This window comes from Panthera onca, chromosome B2 (assembly GCF_046562875.1).
Source record: "Panthera onca isolate mPanOnc1 chromosome B2, mPanOnc1 haplotype 2, whole genome shotgun sequence".
Taxonomy (NCBI): domain Eukaryota; kingdom Metazoa; phylum Chordata; class Mammalia; order Carnivora; family Felidae; genus Panthera; species Panthera onca.
This window is the reverse complement of record NC_138343.1, coordinates 36,962,033-36,975,596: the sequence shown is the minus strand read 5'-3', so window position 1 is coordinate 36,975,596 and position 13,564 is coordinate 36,962,033. Positions and strand designations below refer to the sequence as shown.

Sequence of the window (13,564 nt, the reverse complement as noted above, 5' to 3'; positions counted from 1 at the left end):
TTATTTTGAGTAATACTTTCTTTTAAGATGGAATGGTTTTCCTCTAAAGCTTATCTTTAATAACAGATCTTACAGTTAATCTGCTCATTTTCAGTAATGTACTAAACGTTAAATTTTGTACTTACCATCTAAAAATGAAAGGTATCTGTTGATGGTTTCGGTGAAAATGTGTTTTTCAGATTCTCCTTGCTTGGACTGGTTTAGAGCACCCCAATTATTTGTTGCAAGAATAGCTGGCACAAATATACTTGACAGCATATTGCTAATCCCAGGAAGGATTCCTGTTGATGCATCCAGTACAGTAAATAGCACTTCCTGAAAGGGTGGTGTTCAAATTTTATATGCTAATCCCATTAAAGAGCTGAAAATCATAACCTATTTTTCATTACATTAAGCGTAGGCAATACTTTCTATATATTAGGAAAACTTAGGCAGTCATGGAAATTAGAGTTCTAAAATCAACAAATTTATATTCTTCCCCCATTCTAACCATTCCCATGTGTGTTCATCAAGGCGACACTTTCCTCAGTGCTTTACTTTCAACATAGGTAAGGAGACAACCTGGAGCCTATACAATGTGGAGGAAATGAAGCTGAGCCTTCTGCATAAAGTTCTTAGTGGAAAATTGCCCTGTCCCGGGAAATGAGACTAGAAAAACTCAATCAGAGTAAGGAAAGAGCAATGAAATTAGCCCTCTGCCCAGAATTTTAAGTGGAAAAACTGATCAGTCTCAAGAAATAAAATACACAGAAATCAGAAGTCTAGCATTTATGAGTGTGACATTTCAATTAATACAATTTAAGTGACATGGACATCCCAAGCCAAGAAATTAAGATAAAAAAACTTGCCAAAAGCCACTACATTTCTTTTTAACTGTGAGCGTATGGCAGTGAAGACTACAACAGCTACAAGTACAGTACGGTGCCACAGCCTTGATTCGTGCTAATGAGTCACCAGTCCTTCCTACTACTGCTTCTGCACCATTAGTCAAATGCCAACACAGTAAAAAGGGCAAATGTCTTAGTATAATGATAAAAATACATTTTGACATTGCACGTTCCATGAAAGGGTTTAGGGAACCATTATGAGGACCACCGATATACCATATGCTCAACTGCGATTGGTTTTACACAGTTATAATGGTGTAAACAAATACTTATCTAAGCGAAATAGAATATAACTATGTTATAGTTATATAAGAACAAAGGGATGGAAAATGGCAGGAGGGGCATAGGATAAAAAAGAGCTAAATCTTCATCTTCCACAGAAAAAAGTCAATAAGTAATGTCTAATCTGGCAAAGGAACAATCAGAGCACACCATTTAGAGATATGGAGGCAAATGAAAGAATCTGTTGAGAGATTAATGGTTGCTCCTGGAGAGTGAGATAGACTTAAGTTTTCATAACAAGACTTACAGAATTTCTTCCTTTTTTAAAACTGCATACCGGGGTGCCTCAGTGGCTCAGTCAGTTAAGCGTCAAACTCTTGATTTCAGCTCAGGTCATGATCTCACCACTTGTGAGACTGAGCCCCGCCTCTGGCTCTGCACTGGCTGCACCTTTTCTCTCTCTGTCCCTCCCCCCGCTGGTGTGCTTGCTCGTGCTCTCTCTCTCAAAATAAATAAACATGTTTTTCAAAATTGCATACAACTGTGACAAACATAAAAACTCACTTATAAAAAAGAATGAGTTGTTACAAACAAGTTGAAGGGAGAATTACTGAAATGGAAGACACACTGGGGAAACACGTGCACATGGTTGGAGACATCATGGTGAAACTGTTTGAAAGACAAAGAACAAAATCAACTGAAAGAAAAGACAGATCACCTATGAAGCACATTTACAGAAGAGGCTTAATCAGCCACAAGAGATACCAGAAGACAATGCAGTACCTACAAGGAGTCACAGGGAAATGATTCCCAACCTAGACTTGAAAACCAAGCTAAACAACCTCTCTTAAAGCCATTTTTTGTCATAAACAGAAAAGGAGAAAAATTAGGGTGGATTTGTTACTTAGCAAGATAAGAATTTCCTAATATTATAATTTAGTCTCACAACAATCCTGCAAGGTGGGTATTACTATTTCCAAGTTAATAATGTAAAAACCTAAGTCATAGAAAAGAAAAGCAACCTGTCAAGGAACACTCCACTGGTCAGTGGTGAGGGTAGGTGACAAATTTGGGTCTATCTGAATAAAATTGCTGTTTTTCCCATGTCATCAAGCTGCCTTCCCAGGACTAGATAAGCACTAGATAAGTCTTTCTAAACTATTAAATAGTTAAAATATTAAGTAAAGAGGAAATTAAAATAACTAATACTCAAAATTATGTGAACAACATTAAATTCTTTCCCAGTAAATGGAAGGATGGAAATTATTTGCACACCATCTAGAAGAAATGGAATTTTCATGAATTTTAAAAGCAGTGTCTAAAGGATAAATATCACTTCATTCTACTATAGTAATTTCTCAGTTATCCTGAATACATGAATACATTTTCTTGGAACTCAAATCAGTCCTATATACAGAAAGGAGAGAAAGTAAAGTAAAAGTGTAACTATGGTAATACATTCAATGTTTAACTACAGGCTGGTGATGTCAACACATGGTAGAATAAGATGTCCTTTGTTTCTGTCCCCTAACAAAAAACAATAATTTGGTTTTTATCAATGGACAAAAGTGGCTTTGTGGGAGCTCTGGGATCCAGCACCATATGTCAAGGAACTCAGGAAGAGTCTCACCCACCATGCATCAGAGAACAGGCATCCAGACCTCAGTCTAGGTGTGAAACCTGCAGTGGCCATGAACCAGCTCTAACCCCTCTCAGACACTGTCCTAGAACCCCATGGAGAGCACTATTAATCACCCATGGACACAAGAGCCTTTGTGGAAGTCCAGATTTCCAGAAGAGAAGTTCCTTCACACAGTTGAAGTAAAAAAATATGAGTTTGAGTGCACTGGATAAGGTAAGAGGAAAGACTTGACTTTATCCACATCACCCCTCCCCCAAGGCTGCACAGCTTAGGACCAAGGGAGATCTTCTCAGCCTTTAATTTCTCCTGTAGGGGCAAATGAGAGCATGTAAGTGAGCATCCAGCTTCCCCGGCTATGTAGGATGCTGCCAAAGAGGCTCATTTCTCTCCCACCCCATCCAGAGTACTAAATCATGAGCTGCATGGCTAGGGGACGGGGTGGGGGGGGGGTGTGGGCATAAACAAGCTGAGAGAGTGGCAGATAAGACTCTAAAGGAAGGCGCTAAAGGGAAGCAGATACTACTAACTCCACCACAGATTCCATCAAGGAGCCCACCACCGGAAGCCCAGCATGGCCACTGGAAACATCTGGCACATGGATTCCCCAACTGGCCCATGGGCGCCCCCAGCTCTCAGCATGCCTCAGCCACACAATGCCCCCTACCCTGTGGCTGGCTCCCCATGCATGCTCCTGATGGCAGCAGTGAGAGCATACTTTGGCAGATGGCTAGTGACTACATGAAGAAAGCCAGCCCAAATTTGTTGGCTAGGGGGGAGATCACAAACTTGAGCTTTAGCATCACCGTTGGGAAAACAAAAGGGAGGTTGTCAACTTGGTGCACTGCAGGATTGAGAGAAGGCATACAAGCTTAAGAATTCCTCCACAAAAGGGATAAAGAAGTGTAGAGCAGGTTTATCCACAGAAGGTCTCTAAGAGCCACAGAATCACCAACAGGGCTGAGGGAAGATATTTTTCTCCCAAAGATGGTAAAGACCAGGGGACATGACTACTACATCAAAGGCAAAGACAGCAATACAAAACTTTAAGGAATGTGATACCACCAAAGGATCACAATAATTTTCTAGCAACCAACCCCAAAGACATGGAAATTTGCAATTTACATGATAAAGAATTCAACAAAGCTGTTTTAAGAAAACTCAGTGAACTACAGGAAAACACAGAAAAATAATTCAATGAAATCATGAAAAAAATACATAAACAAAACGAGAGATTTAATAGAGACAGAAATCGTGAAAAAAGAGCCAATCAAAAATTTTGGAGCTGAGGAATACAAAGAAATGAAAAGTGCAACAGTGGTCATCAACAATAGAATGGATCAGGCAGAAGAAAGAATCTGTGAGATAAAAGACAGGAACTCTGAATTTATTGAGAGGATAACAAAGAAAAAAGAATGAAAAACATTAAACCTGTGTGATCTATGGAATATCATCAAAAGCACCAATCTGCAAATTATTGAAGTTTTAGGAAAAGAAGAGAGGGAGAAGGGGAAAGAAAGCTTATTTAAAGAAACAGTGATTGAGAAAAGCCCAGATCTGGGGAGAGATTTGGATATCCAAGTTCATGAAGCTCATGGGTCACCAAACAAAACCAACTTAATGAGATCCTTTTCAAGACACATTATAATAAAACTGCCAAAACTCAAAGACAAAGAGAAAATCTTAAAAGTAGTAAGAGAAAAAAAGCTTGTAACTTAGAAGGGAACCCTCCAAGGTTGCCAAAACAGATTTCTTAGCCAAACCCTGACAAGCCAGGAATGTGTGGAACCATATATTCAAAGTGCTGAAAGAAAAAAAATGCCAACCAAGAATACTCTATCTGGCAAAATTACCCTTCAGCAATGAAGGAGAGAGAAAGATTTTTTTAGACAAACAAAAGCTGAAGTAATTCATCACCATGAGATCCACCTTACAAGAAATGCTGAAAGGAGTTCTTTAAGCTGAAATGAAAGGACACTAATTATTGACATGAACACATATGAAAACATACAATACCCTAAAAAAGGTAAGTATATAGTCAAATTCAGAATACTCTAACACTGTAAATATGAGTGGTGTTGACCATGTAGCTCTAGTATAAAAGTTAAAGAATGAGTGTAATAAAAATAACTATAGCTACAAAGTTTGTTAATGAATATACAGAATAAAAAGAGATACATTGTGACATCAAAACATAAAAGGGAGGAGTAAGAGGATAGAGTTTTTGCATACAATTATTATCAGCATAAAATAAAGTGTTATAGCTATAATGTCTTATGTAAGCCTCATGGTAACAGCAAAGCAAAAATCTAGGGTAGATTCACAAAAGATTAAAAAGGAAGGGAACAGAGCGTACCACATGGAAAAACACCAATTTACAAAGGTAAGTAGAAACAGAGGGAAAAAGAAAAAAAAAATGGAAGTATGAAACAACAAAAAGCAATCAATATATAGCATTAGTAACCCTTTACATATCAATAATTATTCTAACTGTAAACGGATTGAATTCACCAATCAAAAAACACAGAGTGGCTGCATGGATACAAAAACAAAACAGCTATATGCTGCCTAAAACAGACTGACTCCAGCTTTAAGGACAAACAGAGGCACAAAGTGAAAAGAGAAAATAAATATGCCATACAAATGGAAACGAAAAGAAAGCAGAAGTAGCTATACTTATATCAGACAAAATAGATTTTAAGCCAAAACAATAACAGTAGACAAAAAAGGTTATTATACAATGATACACAGGTCACTTTATCAAAAAGATAAAGCAGTCATAAATATATATGCACCCAACAACAGAGCACCTAAATACATTAACCAAATGCTAACAGATCTGAAGGGAGAAACACACAACACAATAACAGTAGAGGACTTTTAATACCCTACTTTCAACAGTGGTTAGTTCATCCAGACAGTAAAGAAACAAGGAAATATTTTACTTGAACTGTAGTTTACACCAAATGGACCTAATAGACATATACAGAATATTCCACCCAATAGCAGAAGAATATATTCTTCTCAAATGCATGTGGAACATTTCCAGGAGAGATCCTATGGTAGGCCACAAAACAGCAAATTTAAGATGACTGAAATCATACCAAGTGTTTCTTTTTCCAGTCACTATTTTATGAAGCTAGAAATCAATAACAAAAGAAAGAAAAACTAGAAATTTCACAAATACGTGAGAATTAACACACTTCACACAATCAGTGGGTTGTGTTTCTTTAGAAGAAATCTAAAGGGAAATTAAAAATTATCTTGAAACAAATGAAAATGGAAACATAACATACCAAAACCTATAGGGTTTGGGATGCAGCAAAAGCAGTTCTAAGAGGGAAGTTTAAGCAATAAATGCCTACATTATAAAAGGAAGATATTAAACAACCCAACCTTACAATCAAGGAACTAGAAAGAGAAGAACAAACTAAGCCCAGTGTTGGCAGAAGAAAGGAAATAACAAAGAAAAGAGCAGAAATAAATGAAATAGAGATCAGAAAAACAATAGCAATGATCAACAAAACTAAAAGCTGTTTTGTGAAAAGATAACCAAAACTGTTAGGAAGAGTAAGAAAAAAAAGAGAAGACTCAAATAAATAAAATCAGAAATAATAAAGGAGACATTAGGACCACAGAAACACAAAGGACCGTAAGAAACAAATATGGAGATGCCTGGTTAGCTCAGTCTGTAAAGCATGCAACTCTTGACCTCAGGGTCATGAGTTCAAGCTCCACATTGGGCATAGAGATTACTTAATTTAAAAAAGAAAGAAAGAAAACAAAGAAACAACTATAGACAACTATATTCACACTAATTGGACAACCTAGAAGAAATGGATTAACTCTTGGAAACATACCATCAACAAAGACTGAATCATGAAGAAACAGAAAATCTGAACAGACCAATAACAAGCAGAGATTGAACCTGCAATCAAAAACCTCCCAACAAAGAAAAATCCAGTACCAGATGGTTTCACTGGTAAATTCTACCAAACACTTAAAGAATGAATGCCAATCCTCCTAAAATTCTTTCATAAAATTGAAGAGGGAACACTCTAAACTCATTTTACAAGGCAAGAATCATCCTGATACCAAAGCCAGATAAGCACACTAAGAAAATTACCAATATCCCACTTACCAAAAGAACAATATCCCTAAAAAAGAGATGCAAAATTTTCAACAAAATACTAGCAAACCAATTCGACAGCACATTAAAAGCCTCATACATCATGATCAAGTGAGATTTATCCCTGGGATGCAAGGATGGTTCAACATATGCAAATGAATAAATATGATACACCACATTAACAAAGTGAAGGATAAAAAGCATGTAATCATTTCAACAGATGCAGAAAAAGCATTAGACAAAATACAACACTCTTTCATAATAATAAAAAAAAAACTTAAGAAATTGGGTACAGAAGGAACATACCTCAAAATAATAAAGGCCACATATCACAAACTCACACTTACCAGTGAACCAGCAGTGAAAAGTGGAAAGCTTTTTCTCTAAAAGAGAAAAAATAATGGGAAAAGATAAGGGTGCTCACTCTCACCTCTCCTATTAAATAAACACTGGAGGGGTGCCTGGGTAGCTCAATCACTTAAGCATCCAACTCTTGATTTCAACTCAGGTCTTGATCTCGTGGTTCATGGGACTGAACCCCACATCAGGCTCCAGGCTGACAGTGTGGAACCTGATTGGGATTCTCTCTCTCCCTCTCTTTTTGCCTCTCCCCCACCTCTCAAAATAAATAAATAAAACTTAAAAAAAAGATAAACACAACACTGGAAATCCTAGGCAGAGCAATTAGAAAAGGAAAAAATATATATAAGTCATCCAAATTAAAAAGGAAGGAAAATTACCTCTGTATACAGATGATATAATATTGTAAATAGAAAATCCTAAAACACCACCCAAAAAACTGTTAGAAAAATTGCCAGTAAAGTTGCAGAGTACAAAATAAACAAACAGAAATTAGTCATGTTTCTACATATGAAGGACAAATCATCTGAAAATTAAATAAAGAAAACAATCCCATTCACAATAGCATTGAAACCAATAAAATTCTTAGGAATAAAATTAACTAAGGAGGTGAAAGATCTCAAAACTATGACATTAATGAAAGAAATCAATGATGACAAAATGGAAAGATATCCCATGTTCATGGATAGGAAGAATAAATATTGTTAAATGCCCACATTACCCAAAGCCACCTATAGATGCAATGCAATCTCTATCAAAATTTTAATGGTATTTTTCCCTCAGATAGAAAAAGCAATCCTAAAATTTGTATGGAACCACAAAAGACACCCAAGAGCCAAAGTAATCCTAACGGGGAAAAAGAAAACCAAAACTGAAGGCATCACACTTCTTGATTTCAAACTATACTGCAAAGCTATAGCAATCAAAACAATATGATACTTGACATAAAAATTGACACATGGGCCAATGGATTTGAATCAAGAGCCTAGAAATAAATCCACACATGTACACTCAACTAAAATTTGACAAGAGAGCCAAGAATATTCAATGAGGAGAGGATAGTCTTCTTCAATAAACACTGCTACGAAAACTGGATAATTAGATGCAAAAGAATGAAATTTAACCTCTATCTTACACTATTCACAAAAATTAACTCAAAATTAACTGAAGACTTAACCATAATACCTGAAGCCATAAAACTCCTAGAAATAAACATAGGGGAGTGCCTGGATGGCTCAGTCAGTTAAGTGTCTGACGCTTGATTTCAGCTCAGGTCATGATCTCATGGTTGTGGGATTGAGCCCCATATCAGGCTCCACACTGGACATGATACATGTTCCATCGTGTATATATACCATACCTTCCTTATCCACTTATCCAAAGTTGTACACTTAGGTTGCTTCTATATCTTGGTTATTGTGAATAATGCTGCAATGAACCTGGAGATGAAGATATCTCTTTGAAACCCTTATTTCATTTCCTCTAGATATATATCCAGAAGTGGGATTTCTGGATCATATGGCAGTTCCATTTTTAATTTTTTGAGAAAACTCCATACTTTTTTCCATAGTGGCTGTACCAATTTACATCCCCACCAATAGTGCATGAGGGTTCCCTTTTCTCCACATTCTCACCAACACTTATCTCTTGTCTTTTTTTTTTTAAGTTTATTTACTTATTTAAGTAATTCCTACACTCAACCTGGGGCTCAAACTCATGACCCTGAGATCAAGAGTCCCATGCTCCCCTGACTGAGCCAGCCAGGTGTCCCTATCTCTTGTCTTTTTGGTGATAACCATTCTAATGGGTATGAGGTGATATCTCATTGTGGTTTTGATTTGAATTTCCCTGATGATTATTGACTTTGAGCATCTTTTCATGTACCTGTTAGTTATTTGGATGACTCTGAAAAAATGTCAATTCAGTTCCTCTGCCCATGTTTTAATTGGATTGTTTGTTTGCTATTGAGTTGCACAAATTCTCTATATATATTTTATATTAACCCCCAATGAAGTAGATGGTTTGCAAATATTTTCTCCCATTCCATAGGTTGCCTTCTCATTTTATTAACTTTTTTTTTGCTGTGTTGAAACTGTTTAGTTTGATGTAGTCTGCTTATTAATTTTTGCTCTTGTTGCTTGTGCTTTTGGAGACATAACCAAAAAACCATTGTCAAGACCAATGTCAAGGAACTTTTCCCCTATGTTTTATTTTTTTAATTAAAAATTTTTTTTTCGAGTTTGGGGGATGGGGAGAGGGACAGGGAGAGAGAATTATTTAGCCATGAGAAGGAACGAAATCCTGCCTGTAAGACAACATGGATGGATCTGAGGTCATTATGCTAAGTGAGATAAGCCTGACAGAGAAAGATAAATACTGTACAATCAGACTTATGTGTGGAATCTAAAAAAGTTGACCTTATAGAAACAGAGAGTAGAATATTGATTACCAAGGGCTGTGGGGTAGGGGAAATCAGGAAATGTTTGTCAAAGGATACAAACTTCCAGTTATAAGATGAATAAGTTTGGGGGATCTAATGTACAGCGTGGTGATTATAGTTAATACTGTAATATATACTTGAATGTGGCTAAGACAGTTCATCTTAAATGTCATCACCAAAAACAAAAACAAAAAAAGGTAATTATGTGAGATGATGGAGCATTAGCTAATGCTACAGTGGTGATCAGTTCACAAAAGATAAGTGTATTAAGTCAACATGTTATACAGCTTAAACTTACACAATATTCCATGTCAGTTACATATCAATTAAGCTGGAAAAAAACATTTAACCATATATTTGGAAAAGATGTAAACATACCTCATGAATATTTTTAACATTTATAGCAAAATCATTGTGACAGCGAACAAAAAATATACACAATCCTTTTAGTTTCTCGGGGGCTGCGTTGTCTATATACAATCTCATCATTTTTGCCCCTTTGGTTGCTCCAGCAATAGTTCGACCACATTCTGAAAACAAAAATCAAGAACTTAGTGTATGATCACATAACTGATCAAATGTGATAAATTACCATGGATCATACACTGTGGTTTCTTGCTTTACTTTACTGTAAGCAATTTTTGATATGATTGTGGAATAATGGTTTTTTTTGTCTACAAAAAGATATCAATAATTGAAATTCTTAAAGTGCAGCCTCCTCAGTTTTCTTTCCCTGAGCTCTGCACTTTTCTCCCTTCAAAGTCTTCACACAAACTATTCTATCCCATCTCCAACCCTCTGCATCTCTATTCCTACTCACCTTTCAAATCTCAGCTGAAACACTAGCTCTTGGAAGCCTTCACTGACTCTGCAGAGAAGATTTAGTCCCCTACTAACTACACTCATAGCACCCAAATTATGTTAAATTCTTCCTCAACCTGGTTTGGATGAGAATCATTTAATTTTATTTTTTTATTTTTTTTTTAACGTTTATTTATTTTTGGGGCAGAGAGAGACAGAGCATGAATGGGGGAGGGGCAGAGAGAGAGGGAGACACAGAATCTGAAGCAGGCTCCAGGCTCTGAGCCGTCAGCCCAGAGCCCGACGCGGGGCTCGAACTCATGGACTGCGAGATCGTGACCTGAGCTGAAGTCGGACGCTTAACCGACTGAGCCACCCAGGCGCCCAAGAATCATTTAATTTTAAAAACTATTAAAAATATAATAATTTTGTTAGATGGTTGGTTGTAATTTTTATTTTACTTATTTTTTATTTAGATTCAAGTTAGTTAACATATAGTATAGTATTGTTTTCAGGAGTAGAATTTAGTGATTCATCACTTACATACAACACCCAATGCTCATCTCTAACATGAGCACCCTTCTCTAGTGCCCATCCCCCCATTTAGCCCATCCCCCCCCACCTCCCTTCCATCAACACTGTTTGTTTTCTATAGTTTAGAGTTTCTTATAGTTAGCCTCCCTCTCTGTTTTTATCTTACTTTATTTTTCCCTCCATTCCCCTATGTTCATCTGTTTTGTTTCTTAAATCCTACATATGAGTGAAATTGTATATTTGTCTTTCTCTAATTGACTTATTTCACTTAGCATAATACATTCTAGTTCCATCCACATTGTTACAAATGGCAAGAGTTCATTCTTATTGATTGCCAAGTTATATTCCATTACATATGTATATATATACACACACACACACACACACACACACATTTTCTTTATCCATTCATCAATCAATGGACATTTGGGCTCTGTCCATAATATGGCTATTGTTGACAGTGCTTGGTTGTAATATGGAAAAGCAAAATCAACAGTCTTCCTATTTACAACAACAACCAAATTTAGAATGTGATATAAAAGAAATTTTAAATTTTTCTCAAAACCATGAAAATCGTTTTTCTTCCCAGCCTTCCCTCCTTTGGGTGTGGGGGATTCTTTCTGTCCTGTGATTCTGGAAGACACCAGTGTCAGAGCCCTGTGGGGGAAATGCAAACCAGATAAATTAAACTCTCTGCAAGAATATAAATTCTGATTGGAGACACCAAAGGTAAAAGGGGATTTGAGAAACGTCAATACAGTGATGAATCCTAAAGAAATTGCCCTGAAATCTGTGTAAATGCTCTGTTCTTGTCCTTCCCAAGGCCTAGTGGTTCAACTAGTTCTAAATTTTGTGAAAAACCAAACTTTTTTTTTTTTTTTTTTTTGCTTATATATGCTTGAGTCTATTTCTATGGCCTGCAACCAAAGAACCCTGATACACAGTATGTAGCAATGTAGAGCTCAATTGCTCATTCATGGAGGTTGGTACTCTACCCCTAATAACCTCCCTCCCCTCCTTCCTTGATAAGAAAACCCACTGTCTCCTTTAGCAATGTATACATTCCCAAAGAGACAACTGCTTTCTCAACCTCCCTAATCCTATGGTTGTAGTGTAACACAGTTCTGGCTGATAAGACATAAGATAAATTTAGGCTTTCCTGATAAAGGGGAGCCTGCTTCAGATCTGTGTCTCCCTCTTCCTCTGCCCCTCCCCTGCTCACACTCTGAGGCCAGCAGAGTGAATGCTATCATGGGCTGTAATCATAATTGCAAATTAAAAATTCATTTATACATTTTACAAATTATACATACATATATATTCATATCTATCTATATCTAGATAGATAGATAGATAGATAGATAGATAGATATAATGGAATAAAAGGTTTACTTCTAAAGGAATAAGTAGTGTGAACTTCAGAGAGGGAATCTGGTTTCAGAGATACTGGTTTTCAATCTGGAATACTAGGGCAGGCATGAGGTATGAGCCTCACCTAAAGGCAGCAGAGGAGAAAAGTAAGAAAGAACCAATAGAAGGGACAATCCACAGGATTTCAAAGATAAGTAGTCTAAGACCAAAAGGATGGCCCTAGTTATTAACACAACAGTTTCACATCCTGATGAAGGGTTAATTATTTCAGGAATACTGTGAATAGTAAGGGAAGCCAGATATTGTGACAGCTGCAGCAGACACAAGATGCTGACCCAGGACCACAGGGACAGCTGCTGAGTTCTCATGTGGTTTCACAACTATTACTAGTTATCTGAAAACCTGTGTGCAAAATGGCTCCACCTGTTTGAGGGAGAATGCAATTAAATTCTAGTAAAATGTGTACCCCAGGAGATACCAGTGACTTCTAGAAGTATATTTTCTCCTTAAATCATTATACTAATGCCTGAAATACATATTTGGACTGAAAATGTATTGTTTTTAAGACACTTTGGGGCGCCTGGGTGGCTCAGTCGGTTAAGCGTCCGACTTCGGCTCAGGTCATGATCTCGCGGTTCATGAGTTCAAGCCCCACGTCGGGCTCTGTGCGGACAGCTCAGAACCTGGAGCCTGTTTCGGATTCTGTGTCTCCCTCTCTCTCTCTGACCCTCCCCCGTTCATGCTCTGTCTCTCTCTGTCTCAAAAATAAACGTTAAAAAAAAATTGTTTTTTAAGACACTCTGTTTTCCACACATGAACTTCCGGTAAATTTTCTACATGAATAAAGGATTGTCTATGCATAAGAGAAAAGATATGCTACACTTTAACATTAATTAACACCCAGCACATTGCCCTCGTAAAACATCCTTACCAATACCAGGGACATCTCCTTCTTGGTACAAAAATTTCAATGTCTTACAACCGTCTTTCATAAAAAATTGAGCAAATGCGTCCAGCTGTTAAATAGAAGAGAAAATGATGATCAATACATGACTGGAGAACTACAAAAAAATGAACCAAGCCCTGGGCTAGGCATTTTACATACCTTCATCCTCATCATTTTGCAGACTGAAAAAAACAAAAAGAAGCTCAAAAATTTTACTCAAGATACATAGTGAGTG

General features: G+C 36.8%; 1 protein-coding gene across 1 annotated transcript in view; it reads right to left on the bottom strand.

Annotated features, from left to right (window-relative positions):
- Window positions 1-13,564, bottom strand: part of DNAH8 (dynein axonemal heavy chain 8) — a 330,443-nt gene that overhangs the window by 296,406 nt on the left and 20,473 nt on the right. Inside the window, exons 5-7 of the mRNA XM_078446877.2 lie at window positions 13,315-13,399; window positions 10,056-10,207; window positions 126-315 (exon numbers count right to left, since the gene is read on the bottom strand). Of these exons, the coding sequence (XP_078303003.2) occupies window positions 126-315; window positions 10,056-10,207; window positions 13,315-13,399 (427 nt within the window). The remainder of the gene's footprint in view (window positions 1-125; window positions 316-10,055; window positions 10,208-13,314; window positions 13,400-13,564) is intronic.